Below are 20,139 nucleotides of genomic sequence, written 5' to 3'. Positions count from 1 at the left end.
GTGGAGTCTCATAGCTAGATCCAGGCAGTTTTAAATTGGGTTTTCAAACCTGGTCCCCAGGTCTACCATTTCAGACCTTGTCAAAAGCCTGCTATCCATCTATCTCAGATTTCCTGCTACTAAAATTATCTTCCTACGTCTTAGTAGGGTCATGAGGAAAAAATTGTAAACATAAAAGATATGTTCATGTGACTGGCTAGATTACCTTGGATAAGCCACTTCCCCTGCCCACACCTCAAGTTTCCCTGTGATGTTAGTGAGGATGTTTGTAAGAAACAAAAAAGATAAGGGAAATGTTGCTTTGTGGGCAATGGAATACATACATGAAGGAGTTATTAGTAACTCTTAACTTTAACTTAAGCCTTCATATAAAACCAAAAACAATAAAAATGAATTCATCTTGGTTCTCAGGAGCCCTTTATATTCTAAATGTTAGCCCTTTGTTATGATATTGCAAATTTCTTGAAGAGATAATTGATCATTTACTTCACAAAAGGATTAATAGTGTTAGGTAATATATATATATATATTTAGCATTTCCCATTTTGCTTTACATACATTAATACATTGAATCTTCAGTAACCCTAAGGGGGTGTGTACTCCTATCATTCCCATGTTCCATATGAAAAAACTGAGTCACTGAAAACTTCAGTGTTCTGTCCAGTGTCTCATATCCAGCAATGGGCAGAGGTGGTATTCCACTCAGGTAGTGTGGCTTCAGAGACCGTTGTTCTTCACCACTGTGATCCACTGCCTCTAGATTCATTTAGATAGGTAGGCTCTGATATTGAATGTCTGGTATGACTTATACACAGCAATTGCAGGGAATCTAACCCTTGTGTAGACTAAGTCTCTGCAAATGTATTTTAGGGTGCTTTTTAAAAGTCAAAGTGGAGCTGGGAGCCTTTAAGGGCAGGGATTGGCGATTACTATCCCCAAGAGATTCCTCTTGTATAGCCCAGCTCAGTGGAAGAAAGTTGAGCTTCCAAATAGCCAATGACTGGAGGTTCATCAGAGGGTGGGAAAGTTGCAGAATAATTAAGTAAGAGCACACTTGGGCATCTTCCAGACAAGTTGTGCAGTTACATGAGTTCTATAGATAAAAGTCTCAAAATAGCAAAAGGGAGTTAGGGAGAGCAGGAATAAGTGAAGGGGAGACATCTGAGTGAGGTGGCTCTTGCTTATGGATTTATCTTTTTTTTTTTTTTTTGCAGTACTAGGGCTGGGACTGAGGGCCTTCACCTTGAGCCACTCCACCAGCCCTATTTTTGCGAAACATTCTTTAATATAGGGTCTCACAAACTATTTGCCCGGGCTGGCTTCGAACCACAATCCTCCTGATCTCTGCCTCCTGAGTAGCTAGGATTACAGGTTTGAGCCACTGGCTCCTGGCCTGGATTTATTTTACTGAGAGGTCATTGCTTCTTACTTCCCATACTCTTCCTGCTGTAGCTTCCACCCTCCTAAGCCTCCTTTCTACTATCTTGGCATAAAGAACTGCAGCCAAGTTTTGGATCAGATCATGATGCCTTTATCCCTAGAGCAGCTTATAGCAATTGGCAGCCACACAAGCAGTGCTTACCATCTCTCCCCTCAGAATGGCTGCACTCACTCCTCTTCCCAAGGTATCAGGTTTACTCTGATTTATTTAGCCTTGACAGAAACAGTATAAGGACGATCAGATAGTGCCCATCTCTCCAAGAATGCCCCAGGCAGCACATTTTAGGAAGGAGAAATCCTGTGGCAGAATCCAGGGGAAGACAAGGGTTGCAATGACATTTTGGGTGTGGGCTAACAATGAGGCAGTGAACCTTCCACTTCCATTTTGGGCCTTTAGTTGCTAGTTCAAAACATTCCTTTTTTTAATTAGGGATGATTTTGTGTTTTTGTTCTTGGGTCTTTGCATTTCTGATATGAATCTCTGTTTCTGGGTTGGAGTTTGACATTCTGCTTGGGCCTGATTTTTTTTTATTTCAAAGAAGAGACCTTCCTCCATCACCTTTGCCTTGCCGCCCTACACAGAGGATGTAAGCACATGATCTTTGGTCTTTTATTTGCATACTCTACTAGTCCTGTCTCCATTGGTGGAAAGTGACTGGTCAGACCTGGGCTGTCTTGCTGGCTGCCTTCCTTGCTGGGCTCCAGCTTATCTTCTATGTACACAGCCCTTGGAGTTCAGAGGCCTCTGCTGACTTCTGCCCAACTCTTGCTTTCAGCACCCAAGTCCCCACTAGCACATACAAGAGCACAGACAATCTAGGACTAGAGGACAAAAAAGGAGACAGGCTGGAAGAGGCTCAGAATCCCAGTGTGTCCCCCTGTCCCAGCCTGGTCCACCTGCTGCTGTAGCCACAACAGAAAGGACAGCTAGAAAGATAGGAAGTGAGGCCCGGTACCTTGTGGGCAGTGGTGTCATTAGCTCCGCCACCTAAGATGTCTCAAGAGATGGGAGAGCTCACCCAAACCAGGTTACAGAAGATCTGGATTCCACACACCAGCGGTAGCAGCGGGCTGCAACGGCGAAGGGGCTGTAAGTGGGGTTTATTCCCATGGATGGTGGTGGTAGAGTGGGTCTAGAAAAGCAAAGGATGCCTCCCCATCCACCCACCCTAACCTAGAAGGTGGACTAGATGAACAGCTAAATAAATGCTAATGTCAGGAAAGGCAAGGAAAGCAAGAGAGAAAGAATGAGGAGAGATAACCATCATCTAAATCACAGAGATCTTTGACTAGGAACTTTTCCTTTTGTATCTAGAGCTTATTTGGAATGCTTCTTGTTTGGAATTTAAGAATTGTAGTTTGGGAACTGTTCAGTGGTAACCTAGAATGTTTAATTTTGGTTTCTTCTGGGAAGTGTCTGGAAATTGGTCTTGTTTGATTGTGCCTGGGTGAAATAAGGTGATGGTTCCTGGCATCATCTCTCAGAGGACAGGTGCTGGGTATATAACCATGTCACTGATCAGCATTACTCCTTTCCTTTCTCGAGTCCTTTTCTAAGAAGTTTTTACCTGCTTGGGCTGGGACAGGCTGAGTGTTCTGTCTCCTGCAGTGTATAGAGACCCTCTTGGTACTCTGAGGATTTGAGGAAAAAGACAGTCTATAGGACAGTCTGCTGATGGGTGCACTTTGAAGTTTAAGACGCAGCAGGGACAAAGTAGAAACAAACAAAAACCTGTAAATATTTTTTAACTGGAGTATACCATCTCCCATAGATAACAGAGGACAATTGTGGACCGAGGTGCTTACAGCCTAAGAATTATGGCATTAGGAGCCTGAAGGTTGGTAAAGATAAGACAGATGTCAACTACGGAACTCAGACATCTCAAGAACTACACGACCAAGCTTCAAAGCTCCTAATGCTAGAGGAGTTCCAGGCTCAGGTTTATTGTGGAAGCAGTAGTTGTTTAAAGGGTTCAGAAAGGCACAGGGTAGTAAATATAGTGTGTAGGATATAGGGTGTGAACAGAGGAAGAAATGAGGACAAAAACCAGCCTCTTAGCCATGCACAGTGGTTTGTGACTATAATTCTAGCTACTTGGGAGGCTAAGATCGAGAGGATTGTGGTTTGAGGCCAGCCTGGGCAAAAAAAAAAGTTAGCGAGACCCCCATCTTAACCAATAACTGGGCATAGTTGCATATACCTGTCATCCCAGGCTATGCAGGAGACTGAGATTGGGAAGATCATTGTTCCAGGCCAGCCCAGACAAAAAAAGTTTGTGAGACTCCCCCCCCCCCCCCCCCGCCATCTCAGTGGGAAAATGGTGGGTGTGGTGGCATATACCCAGCTATAGCAGGAAGCATGAATAGGAGGATCGTGATCCAGACTGACCTGAGCAAAAGCAAAACCATATATCCAAAATAACCAGAGTAAAAAGAGCTAGAGGCATGGCTCAAGGAGCAAAGTACCTGCCTAGTGAGCATGAAGCCCAGAGTTCTTAACTGCAGTACTGCTAAAACAACAGCAAAAACAGCCTCTTGTTCTCCATCCTTCTCTCCGCCAGTAATTCCACTTACTTATCTGGAAATCTAGGAGCCTGGATGAGACTGTCATCCTGCTCCTACCCACCCAGCCATTCTTGATCCTGTTGGGTTTAGTTGACAGGCAGGCAAGTCACTCTGCATACATAGGTCCTCCTGAGTGAACCCTTATATTCCTGGAAAATCTGTCTTTCAAATTGGAGAGACAATATACGTTAATCACCCAATGTAGACTCTGTCATATACAGAAGGTACAGAATAAATATGTGCTCACTTTCCTCAGCTGTAAAACAGGATTAATACCTACCTACCAATGTTGTTGAGGTGATTCATGTTAAGTATCTACATCCAAGACTGCGTATGTTTGAGTCCCAGCTCCACTCTTCCTGCCTCTGTGACCTTGGACAAGGTCACTTTGTTTCCCACCCTGTAAAGTGAAGTTGCTAAAAGTGTTGTCATGAAGATTAGATGAGCTGAACAAAGCATGCAAAGTACTTAGAAGAGTGCCTAGCACATAGTATACACAAGTAACTGTTACTATTTAAACATGAAGCAACCATATCCTTCACGCCTTGAGCCTGGCACTTAGCAGATGTTCAGTAAAGGAGCACTCTGTGCTACTTCCAATGCCTACCATTCACCATAGCCAACTATGGAGTTTCCTGTACACTAGATATTTACTCTTTAGTGATTCACTAAATTTGATTTGTCAGACCACAAATGCAAAAATCTTGGATAGCAGTTTCCAAGTCCTACCCTGAGCAATGTCTGCCTCATCTCCCATGCTGGGGAAGCCAGGCTTTTGACCCCAGAAAGGTCTGAATCACCTTTGGCTTGGAGCACCCTCTCTAGAAGATACATAATCCCTTAATGATATTTTTCTGAGGATTAAATATATCAATCTGAGTTGTGCTTGAATAGCTTTTCTCATCCAACATCATGTTTATGTGAGCCATCCATATTATTGTTGCATGCATTTGTAAGTTGTTTATTCTTGTTCTTTACTATTACATTTTGTGAATAGCCTGATTTATTTATCCATCTTACTGTTGATGAGCATTTAGATAGCTTTTAGTTTTTAGTTATGAACGATAGTGCAATGGACATTCTTGTACATTTGTTCTAGTAAAGCAAGTCCCTCCATCTTGCCCTTCTTATGGAGTATCCTGCTATTCTTGGCCTATTGCTCTTCCCCATAAATTTTGTAGTCAAGTTACTCATACACACAGACAAGACTTTTGGGAATTTGGTTGGAATTAAATTCAATCCCTAAATCAATTTTAGGAGATTTAACATCTTTATGATATTTACTCTTCCTTAAACATGGTATATTCTTCATGTATTTGGACTTTTTCATGGTAGTTGAGTAACGTTTTATAGTTTAATCTACAAAGGGCTTGCTTATCATTTAAAGTTTTTTTGCTTATATTTTGTTGCTATTGTAAAAAATATGTTTTATAACAATTTGATAATAATGTATACAAATATAATTATTTTTAATATGCTGAATTTGTGACTAGCAAACCTGCTAAACTTTCTTTTGGTAATTTCTTTATAAATGGCTGCATTCATTTCCAATCCTTGTTTTTAATCTCTTTTTCTTATATTATACACACAATGTACAGTACACTGTTGAATGGAAATGCTAATAGTGTATATTCTTATGTTGATCCTAATTTTAAAGAGAATTACCATTGAGCAAATTTTATGTCTTTTTTGGCAGATATCATTTAACAAATTAATGAAGTACCTGTTTATTCCTACTTAGCTAATAAAATTTTTAAAAGTTGAGCTGATGTTGAATTTGATTAAACATGTTTTCAGTATCTACTGAGATGGCATGATGATTTTCTATTTTATCCTGTCAGTGTGGTGCATCCCATTAGTTTTTCTTGTATTGAACTAATCTTGCCATCCTGGGATCAATAAAAACTTCTAGATTTCATTCACTAAAATTTTGTTTAGAATTTTAGTATTTTGTTCAGGAATGAGATTGGCCTATAATATTTCCATTCTCATGTTGTCCCTGTCTGATTTTTGGTGCCAAGGTTATACTAACCTCATGCAATACACTGAAAACTATTTGCTTTCATTCCATTCCCTGACAGTTTGTCCAAGGAACTGTCTGTTCCTCAAATATTTGGCAGAACTGCCAGGTAAAACTATATGGACCTATTGTCGCCTTTAAAATTTTAACTGATATAAACTCTAACAGTTTTGGAATCATTTCAGTTTGCTATTTCTACTTAAGTCAACCTTGTTAAGTCACGGTTTTCTAAGAATGTTTCTATTTCACATCAGTTTTCTGATTTATTTGTATAAAGTTCTTATTTTTGTATTTTTAAAATTTTTTATGTTTTCAGTTATATCATCTCTTTTGTCCTAATATTGTTTTTTTGTACTTTCTGTTTTTTTCTTGATAAATCTTGCCAGAAATTTGTCATTTTTCTAATTCTTAAAGAATCAACTTTGATTTTTGATACTTTCTGTTATCTCTTTATTTTATGTTTAACCATCTTCCTTATCATTATTCTTTTGCTTCTGCAGTCTTTGGATTTATTATTTTTAACTTTTAGAGTTGGACACTCATCTCATTAATTTCCAAACTTCCTTCTTTTGTAATGTAAACATCTGATGCTCTAATTGGCCTTCTAAACAAGGCTGATATTCCACATATGCTTAAATATATACTCATACGAATCTTTTAAATGTTTCCAGACCATTTGATAAATAGGCACTGTCTCAGGCTTTCTTAGACTCTCTACTGTTTACCCAGTTGCTCTGGTCACCTTAGTCTCTATCCTGTGGCTGCTAGGACCTACTGATTATCATCTAGCAACTAAAAGGTTAATGCCTGGCACAGAAGAGGCCTTGGTACTTGTTGTCAGCCCTTGAGCCAGCTTCTGTTTGGATAGATCAGTGCCCTTGCTATTTCCAGTTTAACTTAGTCCTGGTCAGAGAACAAACTTTGTATGATTTCAGTTCTTTGCAATCTGTTGAGATTCACTTTATGGAGCAACATAAGTACCAATTTTGGTAAAAGTTTCCTGAGCACTTGAATAGAATGTGCATTTTACAGTTGTGTTTAGTGTAGCATATACTTCAATTATGTACTGTTAATCTGGCTCAACTGTTCTTATATTCTTCTGGAGTTTTGGCTGTCTATTGTTGTGGAAAATTTGCTAAAGTCTCCTGGTAATTCTGTCAGTTTTGCAAGTTTGTAGCTACTATAGTTACAAATTTAGAATTGCTATGTCTTTGGTAATATCTAATAATTTGATGTCATTGGCATATTTGCCCTATAATCAAAATTTCTCCTGATATGAATATACCTACATTCTATAAACTTAACTTAATATTTGCCTGATATGTATTTTCTTATACTGAAAAAAATTTTGATAGAAATATAATTCATATAACATTAAATTTACCATCTTGAAGCAGCATATAAGGCAGTGGTTTTGTATAGTTTATATGGTTGTACAACCATCATCACTAATTCCAGGACATTTTGAATATATATTTTAAAAATTTTAGTTTACACATAATAATTGTACCTATTATGGGTACAATGTAATATTTTAACACATATGTAATTATCAGATAAGGATAATTAGCATACCCATAACCTCAAACATCGATCATTTCTTTGTTTTGGGAACATTCAAACTTCCCTCTACTAGGTATTTTGAAATTCATCATGTCAGGAAAGAAACCCTAGACTCTTTAGAGTAACTCCCCATTCCACTCTCCCTTCAGCCTCTGGCAACCACTAATCTGGTCTTAGGATTTATGGATTTAGCCTATTCTGGACATTTCATATAAACAGAACCATATGTGGTCTTTTGTATCTGTATTCTTTCATTGAACATAACATTTTCAAGGATAGTATTGTGGCATATGTAGGTACTTCCTTTTGATAGCTGAATAATAGTTCATTGTACAGACATACCACATGTTTGTCTATTCATGAATTGATTGACATTTGGTAGTTCTGCTGTTGGGTATTATGAATAATGCTGCCATGAGTATTCATGTATAACTTTTTACATGGATGTGTGTTTTTATTTCACTTGGATATATACCTGGGAATGGAATTGCTGAGTAACTCTGTATAATGCTCTGAAGAAACAATCTGCCAAACTTTATTATTTTTTAAACAAAGCCATAAACTTATAATGGCTTCACAATTTTTTGTTCCAGTTTTTTCATGCCCTCACTAACATTTGCATTGTATTTTTCTTATATCAATTTAGGGAGGTATGATTTAGTATCTCATTAAGTTCTCATTTGTATTTCCCAAATGACCAGTGATTTTGATCATGTGCTTATTGTCTATTTGTTTATTTTCCTTGGAGAAAAGTCAATTCAAATTCTTTTCCATTTTTAATTGGGCTCTTTGTCCTTATATTTTATTTGTAAGAGTTCTTTATGTATTCTGAATACTAGAGTCTTATCAGATAATATACAAATACTTTCTTCCATTCTGTCGGTTGTCTTTTCACCTCTTTTTTGGCAGTACTAGGGACTAAATTCAGGTTTCATGCTTGCTAGGCAAGTGCTCTAACACTTTAGCCCCCCCCACCCCAAGTCCTTTTTGCTAGGGTCTTGTGCTAACTTTACCCAGGCTGGCCTTGAACTGCGAACTTCCTGCCTTCATCCCCAAGTAGCTAGGACCAGAGGTGTGTGCCACCATGCCAAACTTGGTTTTGAGATAGGGTCTCACTAACATTCTGCCCTGGATGGCCTCAAACCACAATACCCCTGTGTTTGCCTCCTGAGTATCTAGGATTACAGGCATACACCATCACACCCAGCCCTATCTTTCCACTTCTTGATAGTGTCTTTTCAATCACAAATGTTTTTAACTTTGTCTGACAAAGTCCAAACTACCTATTTTTTCTTTTGTTCCTTATGGTTTAGGTGTCTGTCATATCTAAGAAACTGTTGTCTAATTCATTGTCACAAAGATTTATGCCTAAATTTTCTTCTAAGAAAATTTATAGTTCCTATATTTAAGTCTTACCCGTTTTGAGTTAATTTTGGCATATGGTGTCAGATAGAAACACAACTTCCTTTTTTTTTACATTTTGGATATCCAGCAGCATTTAAGGCTCCTTTTAATTCACCAAATTGTCCTGGCACCCTTAATGAAAAACAGTTCACCATAAATTTAAGGTCTCTTAATTCTATTTCATTCCTTATGCCAGTACCACATCATCTTGATTATTATAGTTTTAATATATAGTAGATTTTTCAGGTAGTAAAATTTTAAATCATGAAGCATGAGTCCTTCAGTTTTGTTCTTTTTCAGTATTTTATTGGCTATTCTAGGTCCCTTGAATTTCCATCTGAATTTTGGGATCAGTTTGTCAATTTCTGCAAAGATATCAACTGGGATTTTGATAGAGGCTGCATTGAATCTGAGGCTACTTGGGAAGTATTGCCATCTTAAGAATAATAAATATCAGGTCCATGAACATGAGCTGTTCCATTTATTTAGGTATTCCTTAGTTTCTTTCAGCAATGCTTTGAAATTTTCAGAGTATAGTTTTATGTTTCTTTTATTATCCAAAATGTGTTTATTGGGATAGTGGCCCACTCATCTCCATTGAGTGCTTTTAGTGCTGCATTCTTCTGACCGTCTTGTAAGCCTTGCTTTTCCTCCTGTAAAGTGGGAGAGGACAGTGGAGCAGCCAACACACAAAACTACCATTTGCGCCTGCCTAAAGACCTTGGTAATTTGATAACATCCTGGGCATTTTACATCCATGAAACAGGAATTGGGGCTCTGCACCAGGTGCTTTTTCTTGTGTTTCCTCTTCTCCCATTCTGGAGAGGGATGAAGGTGATCCTTTATGAGAGTAATGTTCTCGTGGGCAGTCATCACCACTGGAAAGGCACTTTATGTTTTTTCTATATGTTATAAAAATAAATATTTTTATTTTTTGATGCTTTTGTTTACTTATTGCTGCTTTGTAGAAACATCATTGTTTTTAAAAATTATCTTATTGGCATATATTGATTGTACAAAGTGAGGGGTTTCATTGTGATATTTTAACACATGCCTATAATGTACTTTGATTATATTTTCCCCTAGTATACTTTCTTATTCCCCTCCCCAACCCCTCTTTTTTTTAACTTCTGACAAGTATCTTAAATGGGTTTCATTATGACTTTTTCATACTTCAATCCTGCTTATCCTCTGTTTTCCCCCCATCACTTCCTATCTCTCTCCCAAATAGTTCCCCTTTTATGTTCATGTCCCTTTGTTTCAGGTATAGATTCTACATATGAAAGAAAACATGCAATATTTGTCTTTCTTGGTCTGGTTTATTTTGTTCAACATGATGATCTCCGTTTCCATCCATTTTCCTACAAACAATATAAGTTCATTCTTCTTTATGGCTGAATAGTATTCTATCATGTATATATGCCACATTTCCTTTATCCAATCATTGGTTGATGGGCACCTAGTCTGACTCCATTGCTTGGCTATTGTGAATAGTGCTGTAATAAACATGGCTTGCATGTGCCTCTACTGCATGCTGACTTACATTCCTTTGGGTATGTGTCCAAGAGGATCATATGGTAGTTTTACTTTTATTTTTTTGAGGAATCTCCATACTGATTTCCATAGTTGCTGGACTGATTTACACTACTACCATGTATATGGTTCTTTTCCCCTTTATAATTGTTTTTATATATTGATATTGTTTCCTTCAACATTTCTGGACTCATTTATTATTTCATAGTTTATTGTATTCCTTGAGATTTTTATATACAAGATTATGTCATCTGCAAAGAAAGATAGTTTTATTTCTTCCTTTCCAATCTGGTTGCCTGTTTATTTTCTTTCCTAATTACTGTGGTTAAAACTTCTAGTAGAATGTTGAAAAGATGGGGTAAAAATAGACATCCTTCTGTTGTTCCTAATTTTAGGGGGAAAACATTCAGTCACTTGCTAGTATGATATTAACTATAGATTGTTCATAGATGTTCAGACATGATTAATCTTTTTTTGGCAGGACTGGGGTTTGACTTCAAGGTTTCATGCTTGCTAGGTAGGTGCTATACTGCTTGAGTCACACTTCTAGCCCAAGAGATGGTTAATCTTGATTGTGAACTTGACTGGATGGAGAAGTGCCTGGGTGATTACTAAAGCACACCTCTGGGTGTGTCGTTGAGAGGGTTTCCAGAGAGAATTAACTAAGATGGGACCTGCTCTGAATGTGGGTGGCACCTTCCTATAGGCTGGGGTTCCTTATGAAATACATGGACTAAAAGGAGAAAGCCCACTAGTGCAGGAATTCTCTCTCTCTCTGCTTCATGTCCACCATGATGTGAGCTTCCCTGCTCTGTCATGCCCTCCCTACCATGATGAACTAAAACCATGACAAAAGTGAATCTTTCTTCCCTTAAGTTGTTTTTCTCAGGTATTTCTTACAGCTACAGAAAGTCTGACTAACAGAATGTCCTTTATCAAGCCGAGGACATTTCCTTCTATTCTTTATTGTATGTTTTTTAATCATGAAGGGATATTTAATTTTATATGCTTTTTCTGTGTGTCAGATGATAATGTGACTTTCATTCTTTATTCTTTTGATGTTCTATTAAGTTGATTTTCAGAAGTTAAACTAACTTTGCATTTCTATAATAAATCTAATTTGGTCATGATGTATAATCCTTTTTATGCTTTTTCTGGGTCCAACTTGCTTGTATTTTGTTGAGGATCTTTTCATCTATATTCAAATAATGTACTCTAGTTTTCTTTTCTTTTGATACCTTTGTCTGGCTTTAATATCTTAGAAATACTAGCCTAAAGGAATAAGTTAGAAAGTGTTTCCTTCTCTTCAATTTTTTGAAAGATCTTTTCAAGAATTGATATTAGTTCTTCTTCATATGTTTGGTAAAATACACCAGTGAAACTGTCTAATCCTGGATTTTTCTTTGTGACAAAATTTTCATTACTTATTTATTCTTTTTACTTGATATAGATTCATTCAGATTTCATTTCCTCGAGTCAGTTTTGGTACCATATATCATTGTAATTTGTCTATTTCATCTAAGTCATTTGTTGTGTTGGCATAAAGCTCTTCATAGTATTCTCTTAGAATTCTTTTTATTTCTACTTAAGGGCAGTATTAATTCCTCCTCTCTTATTCCTGAATTTATTAATTTGAGGGTTTTTCTCTTTTTTTCCCTAGGAAAAGTCTAAAGTTTTATCAAGTTTGCTAATTTTTTCAAAGAACCAACCTTTGGTTTTATTGATTTTTTTCTAATATTTACCACACTCTATTTCATCATTCCCCCTCTAATCTTTATTATATTCTTTCTTCTTTTCCTTTAAGTTTGCACATTTGTGATTTCCCAAAGTTATATCCATTATTAATTTGTACTACCACTCCATTGTGATAGGAAAACACACTTTGTATCATTTTAATTCTTTACAATTTATTGAAGCTATTTTATGGCCTAGAATATAATTTTTCCTAGAGAATTCTTGATGAGAAGGATGTGTCTTCTGGTGTTGGAGGTTGTAATTTTTTGGAGGGAGGATGGTACTGGGTTTTGAACTCAGGCCTTTTGCTTGCTAGGCGGGCACTCTCCCACTTGAGCCACACCCTCAGTTATTTTTTGGCTGGAGTCTTGTGTTTTTGACTGGGCCAAGCCTCAGACCATGATCCTTCTATCTCGGCCTCCCATGTAGCTGGACTTATGTTCCCATATATCTCTACTAATGTGTTTTAATGTCACTTTTTTCTGATATTAGTATAACCACTCCAACTTTCTTGTGGTTGCTGTTTTCACAATGCATTAGTTATACTCTTTTACTTTTAAATTATTTCTGTCTCTGAATCTAAACTGTATCTTCTGTAGGCTACATAGAGTTTGATACTGTTTTTCTCTGTGTATAGTCAGATTTCTCTGCCTTTTGGTTGAACTAATTAATTTATTCACATTTTTTGTGTGGTACCTGGGTTTGAACTCAGGGCCTACACCTTGAGCTACTCCACCAGCCCTTTTTTGTGCTGGGTTTTTTCAAGATAGGGTCTCAGGAACTATTTGCCCAGGTTGGCTTTGAACCATAATCCTCCTGATATCTGCCTCCTAAGTAGCTAGGATTACAGGCCTGGGCCACCAGCAACCGGCTGGTTTTGGTTTTTTTTTTTTTAGATAGGATGAGATCCTCCTGCCTCAGCCTCCTGAGTACTGAAATTACAGTTGTGAACCACCACACTGGCTAATCAATTCACATTTAATGTTACTGTTGGTATAGTTGGATTTAAATGTGCCATTTTCTGATGTAAGTATAAAACAGGGACTGTGATGGGGTGAATATGATCCAAATACTTTATATGCATGTATGAAAATAAAATAATGAAACCCATTTGAAAGGGGGTAGTAAGAAATAGTCATGGAGAAGGTGAATTTGATCAAAGTGCATTAAATGAGTATATGGAAATATTACAGTGAAATCCTTTTGTACAATTAATATACACTAATAAAAAACAATTCATAAATTAAATAAATTTTATTTTTTTGAATAAAATAAAATTTTCTTTTACTTTTCCATATAATTCATGTCTTTTAGTCCTCAATTCCTACTTTACTGCTTTATTTTGTATTAAGTTAATATTTTCTAACTTATTATCTTAATTCACTTAATGGTTTTCTCACTATATATTTTTTGAGGCATTTTATAGTGGTTGTTCTAGGACTTTACATATACATCTTAACTATCAGAATCTATTTCAAATTTATACCAATTTAAATCCAGTCAGCTACAGAAATTTTACTCCTATGTAGTTCTATTTTGTCTTTTCTTTTTGTGCTATTATATATGTGTATATATATATATGTACATATATAATATCTGTATATGCTAAACCTGAATAATGCATTATTTTATATAGTTTTATCTTTTAAAGAAGCTGAGAAAGCTAAGAAGAGCATGTATATATTCATAAACTTTTTTATACATACTATCTCATTCTCTTCATTGTTCCTGAGGGTTTGAATTACCTTCTGCTGTCATTTCCTTAGTACAGTGTAACTTTTTCACTTTGTGATATGGCTAGCATTCACCTCTGTCTTTTCAGTTTGCCTGTCCTGATGTGAAACCTGCCCTATGAGCAAGTTGGAGTGAGGGTGATCAGGAACCCAGTATCCTCAGCGATGTACCTGGTGTATAGCCTCAATTCTATGATTAGGAACTGAGAGAACCCTGGGTTCCATAAGCTTAAGGACAGTAGTGAGCTAGTGGGTTGTGATACAATGTAACAGACACATTGTTCTACCAAATTTTAGTAGATTTTCTGGAATAAACATTTTTTTCATATGTTTGTATTCCATTAGGACAATTTCCAGAGATTTTAAAAAGTAATTTTATTATAAAGTTTTTCTGCTTAGTTTGTTTCATTCTAGAGTGGGTCCATAGAACTCCTAATGCTGTTTTGCTGGAAGTTGTAGTCTCATGATTGAGATGATGTTGATCATATATCCTGCAACCTTGCTGAACTCACTTGTTTAGGAATTTCTGTAGGTTTTTTAAGGGGAAGGGGGAGATTTCTATGTAGATAATCATGGCGTTTGCAAATAAGGATCCTTAAAATTCTTTTTCAAAATACATGCCTTTTATTTCCTTGTACTGACTTGTTACAATGGTTAGAACTTCCAGTACTATGTCAAAAGGATAGACAGACTGGAAATATTTGCATTTATCTGATGTCACAGGAAAGCATTATGTTTTTTCACTTTTAAATATAATGTTGGAAAAAGAACAAAAAAGAAAGTAAATATAGTGTTGGAGATAGATTTTGTTTTGCATTGGTTTTGGTTTTGATTTGTAAAAATTCCTTATCAAGTTTAGGTAATTCATATATTCCTAACTTGCTTAGAATTTTTATCATTAATAGGTATTAAATTTTGTGAGTGCTTTTTCAGTATGAGTTGATAAATTTTTCTTGTTTAGTTTGTAAATATGGAAGATTACATTTATTTTTTGAATATTGATCTAGCCTTGCATACTTGGACTAAATCACATTTAATCATGCATGTAATTCTTTTCATGTAATGTTGCTAATATTATGTTGAGGATTTTTACATCTAAGTTTATGAGAGATATTGGACTCTAGAGTTTGAGAGGTTTTGTATTTTATTTTATATCTGAGTAATTCTGGCCTTATAGCATGATTTGGGAATGTTCCCTCCTCTTATTAAAGAATTATGTAAAATTTGTGTTAATTTTTCTTGAAAATTGTGGTAGACTTCTCAAGTGAATACATCTGGTCTGCAGATTTCTTTTTCTGGAGGTTTTATTTTTAACTAAATTAATTTAATGTTTATAGAACTATTCAAATTATCTGTTTTATCAGTGATGAATTGTGGGAGATTGTGGTTTTCAAGAAATTGCTTTATATATTCTAATTAGTTAAATTTATAAGTGGAAAGTTGTTTGTAGTATTACTTTATTAGCTTTGTAATAACTTCAAAAATGTGTAAGTATATGTACTATTTACTTTGTGATATTGGTGATTTGTGTCATTTTTGTCTTTATATTTGTCAGTGTTGCTAAAGGTATAGCCATCTCATTGCTTTTTTTTAAGTCTCAGTTTTTTGTTTTATGCATTTTCCACTTATTTTTATGTTTTCAGTGTCATTGATTTTTACTTTTGTCTCTATTACTATTTTCCTTCTGAGGAGTATTTCTTTGTCCAGATGCTTTTTGTGGCTGAATTCTCCCTAAGAGAATTGTATGGAGCTTTTCTTCTCTTTTCCTCTCTGTTTTATAAACCTCTGCTGTTTTGCTAAAAAAGAAGAAGAAGAAGAAGAAGAAATTAGTGATGTAGGTGGGTTGAAATGTACCACTTTTTAAAATAATTTTATTAGCATATAATAGTTGTACAAGGGGATACATTGTGATATTTACATAAACACTTATATATCTTAGATTTACCCTCTCCATCATTCTCCCTCTTCTCCCTACCCCCTTCCTAGAACAATTTCAACAGGTTTCATTCTGAAATATACCACTTTTAAGTGTTTTCGATCCATTGCATTTGTTTTTTTTTCTTTTATTATTCATATGTGCATACAAGGCTTGGGTCATTTGATCCATTGCATTTGTTCTGTTTCTTTTCCCCCTCTTTTTGCCTCCTCTGATTTTATATCCTCTACTATTATGTTTTATCTTCTAATCCTTTTTAATGGCTGCTGCCTTAGTCTGTTTTGTGCTATTATAAGAAAATACATGAAACTGGGCAATTTATAAAGAAAGTAAATTCACTTTCTCAGTTTTAAAACCTGAGAAGTCCAAGATCAAGGTACCAGAAGGTTTGGTTATCTGGGCTGTTTTAAAACGTGCCTTCTTTGCCTTGTTGCTGCATCCTCTAGAGGGGAAGAGCACTGTATCTTCACATGGTGGAAGGTAGAAGGAAAAGCAACCAAACACCATGTGAAGCTTCCTTTATAAGAGTCTTCATATCATTAACAAGGGAAGGAGCCCTCCTGACCTAATAAAGGACTCATCTCTTAATTCCACTACATTGGGCATTAAGTTTCAATGCCTGAATTTTGAAAGGAACACATTCAAAACATAGCAATTGCCCTAGGTTTTGCAGCATACACTTTAAAATAATTTAAGTCTATCTTTTTTCTTATTCATTTATTCACATGTGCATACATTGTTTGGGTTATTTCTCTCCCTGCCCCCTGCCCCTCCCTCTCCCCCCACCCCCCTTAAGTCTATCTTTAAATAACACTATACCACTTCAAGTGTAGACTACTGTGTCTATAAGGTACCTTATACCCAAATAGTCCCAATTCCTTCATCCTTTCCATTGGGACATTGCTGTTATTCATTCAACTTACCCATATGCTAGAATCACCCAATACACTGCTGCTATTATTGCTTTAAAAACAATTATCTTTCATCTTAATTAGACTGAAAATTAAAGTGTTTTACCTTCATTTAGTCTTTTTCTAACTCTTCTCTTTTCTTTATGTAGGTCCAAATTCCTGAATGATATCATTTCCCTTCTCCCTTAAGAGCTTTTAACATTTTTAGGTAAATATTGCTGAATATAAAAATTCTAGCTTAACAAATTTTTCTTTCAACACTTCAAAGATTTCATTCCATGGTTTCTGATAAAAAGTCTTTTGAAGTTTCTACCATTGTTCTTCCATAGGTAAGGTATCTCTCCCCAACCTCCTTTATAGCTTCCTTCAAGATTGTTTCTTTGTCTTAGTTTTTCAGCAGCTGATTGTAGTTATAGATACCAGAGACTTCAATTTCTCTAATGACCTCTTTTTGTCTCTCCCTTTGAGTTTTGGGCTTCCCTTTGGGTTGTACCTCAGAGAGTTTCTCTTGCTGCCCTCCCAGTGGCAATCAATCACTGTCATTTTTACTAGGGACTTATTAGTGTATTGCTATGGTATAGAGGAATATTCTCTAGTCTTTTGAGTAAATTAAATCTCAATCTTTGGATTGTACAGTGAGCCTGTATCCTGTGGCCATCAGAAGTATTTCTGTCCTTTCCCTGACTATAGTATTCCCAATCTATTTCCTTGAAGCCCTCTTTCCTACTTACTATGGATTTTATTTTTTTCCTTGGGTGAGACGTGAAGACTGGGATGGGCTAGTGTGGGACAGATTTCTCTTCCTCTAGCTGATATAAAATTTCAAAATTGGGAAAACCTTCCTTCTGGAACTTAGATCTTTGTTAAAGAGAAGAACCTGCAAGAGGCTCACAATGGCTATTCTTGCCCTCCTTCAGCCAATGTCACAATGGGAGTTTCCTTTTATCTGCCCTGTAAAAACCTTGTGGGCTTTCTGAAAGAAAATCCTGAGAACATGTGGCTGTTCCTAAGACTGCAGCCTCTCTCATGCTAGTCTACACTCAACCTCTAGCAGTTTGTCAAAATTACTATTTAAGTATTCCTTTTAGCTTCTGGCATCCCATGTCTTCTGCTCTAGGGAAGCAAATGTCAGATGCTGTTTCTTTTTTTTTTTTTTTTTTTTTTTTTTTTTCATTTTTCTTTTATTATTCATATGTGCATACAAGGCTTGGTTCATTTCTCCCCCCTGCCCCCACCCCCTCCCTTACCACCCACTCCACCCCCTCCCGCTCCCCCCCTCAATACCCAGCAGAAACTATTTTGCCCTTATCTCTAATTTTGTTGTAGAGAGAGTATAAGCAATAATAGGAAGGAACAAGGGGTTTTGCTGGTTGAGATAAGGATAGCTATACAGGGCATTGACTCACATTGATTTCCTGTGTGTGGGTGTTACCTTCTAGGTTAATTCTTTTTGATCTAACCTTTTCTCTAGTTCCTGGTCCCCTTTTCCTATTGGCCTCAGTTGCTTTAAGGTATCTGCTTTAGTTTCTCTGCGTTAAGGGCAACAAATGCTAGCTAGTTTTTTAGGTGTCTTACCTATCCTCACACCTCCCTTGTGTGCTCTCGCTTTTATCATGTGCTCATAGTCCAATCCCCTTGTTGTGTTTGCCCTTGATCTAATGTCCACATATGAGGGAGAACATACGATTTTTGGTCTTTTGAGCCAGGCTAACCTCACTCAGAATGATGTTCTCCAATTCCATCCATTTACCAGCGAATGATAACATTTCGTTCTTCTTCATGGCTGCATAAAATTCCATTGTGTATAGATACCACATTTTCTTAATCCATTCGTCAGTGCTGGGACATCTTGGCTGTTTCCATAACTTGGCTATTGTGAATAGTGCCGCAATAAACATGGATGTGCAGGTGCCTCTGGAGTAACAGTCTTTTGGGTATATCCCCAAGAGTGGTATTGCTGGATCAAATGGTAGATCGATGTCCATCTTTTTAAGTAGTCTCCAAATTTTTTTCCAGAGTGGTTGTACTAGTCTACATTCCCACCAACAGTGTAAAAGGGTTCCTTTTTCCCCACATCCTCGCCAACACCTGTTGTTGGTGGTGTTGCTGATGATGGCTATTCTAACAGGGGTGAGGTGGAATCTTAGTGTGGTTTTAATTTGCATTTCCTTTATTGCTAGAGATGGTGAGCATTTTTTCATGTGTTTTCTGGCCATTTGAATTTCTTCTTTTGAGAAAGTTCTGTTTAGTTCACATGCCCATTTCTTTATTGGTTCATTAGTTTTGGGAGAATTTAGTTTTTTAAGTTCCCTGTATATTCTGGTTATCAGTCCTTTGTCTGATGTATAATTGGCAAATATTTTCTCCCACTCTGTGGGTGTTCTCTTCAGTTTAGAGACCATTTCTTTTGATGAACAGAAGCTTTTTAGTTTTATGAGGTCCCATTTATCTATGCTATCTCTTAGTTGCTGTGCTGCTGGGGTTTCATTGAGAAAGTTTTTACCTATACCTACTAACTCCAGAGTATTTCCTACTCTTTCTTGTATCAACTTAAGAGTTTGGGGTCTGATATTAAGATCCTTGATCCATTTTGAGTTAATCTTGGTATAGGGTGATATACATGGATCTAGTTTCAGTTTTTTGCAGACTGCTAACCAGTTTTCCCAGCAGTTTTTGTTGAAGAGGCTGCTATTTCTCCATCGTATATTTTTAGCTCCTTTGTCAAAGATAAGTTGCTCATAGTTGTGTGGCTTCATATCTGGATCCTCTATTCTGTTCCACTGGTCTTCATGTCTGTTTTTGTGCCAGTACCATGCTGTTTTTATTGTTATTGCTTTGTAATATAGTTTGAAGTCAGGTATTGTGATACCTCCTGCATTGTTCTTTTGACTGAGTATTGCCTTGGCTATTCGTGGCCTCTTGTGTTTCCATATAAATTTCACAGTAGATTTTTCAATCTCTTTAATGAATGTCATTGGAATTTTGATGGGAATTGCATTAAACATGTAGATTACTTTGGGGAGTATCGACATTTTTACTATGTTGATTCTACCAATCCATGAGCATGGGAGATCTCTCCACTTTCTATAGTCTTCCTCAATCTCTTTCTTCAGAAGTGTATAGTTTTCCTTGTAGAGGTCTTTCACATCTTTTGTTAGGTTTACACCTAGGTATTTGATTTTTTTTGAGGCTATTGTGAATGGAATTGTTTTCATACATTCTTTTTCCGTTTGCTCATTGTTAGTGTATAGAAATGCTAATGATTTTTCTATGTTGATTTTATATCCTGCTACTTTGCTA

At 36.4% G+C, this 20,139-nt stretch overlaps 1 protein-coding gene across 6 annotated transcripts in view; it reads left to right on the top strand.

The window, feature by feature from the left end:
* Pfkfb1 (6-phosphofructo-2-kinase/fructose-2,6-biphosphatase 1) overlaps positions 1 to 20,139 on the top strand; it is an 80,625-nt gene that overhangs the window by 10,010 nt on the left and 50,476 nt on the right. For 2 of the 6 annotated variants that reach the window (XR_012444468.1, XM_074063441.1), the window contains exon 1: positions 2,149 to 2,530. The exons of 3 other annotated variants lie outside the window; for them this stretch is intronic. Coding sequence is in view for 2 of the 3 variants with exons in the window: in XM_074063441.1 (XP_073919542.1) it covers positions 2,434 to 2,530 (97 nt within the window). In the remaining variant the exon portion in view is untranslated. Of the gene's footprint in view, positions 1 to 2,148; positions 2,531 to 20,139 lie in introns of those variants that run through there. One more of the 6 variants, XM_074063434.1, reaches the window with a different exon arrangement.

The sequence above is a fragment of the Castor canadensis genome, chromosome X (assembly GCF_047511655.1).
Source record: "Castor canadensis chromosome X, mCasCan1.hap1v2, whole genome shotgun sequence".
Lineage (NCBI taxonomy): Eukaryota > Metazoa > Chordata > Mammalia > Rodentia > Castoridae > Castor > Castor canadensis.
Note: the sequence above shows the minus strand (reverse complement) of the source record. Positions and strands in the feature narration are given on the sequence as shown.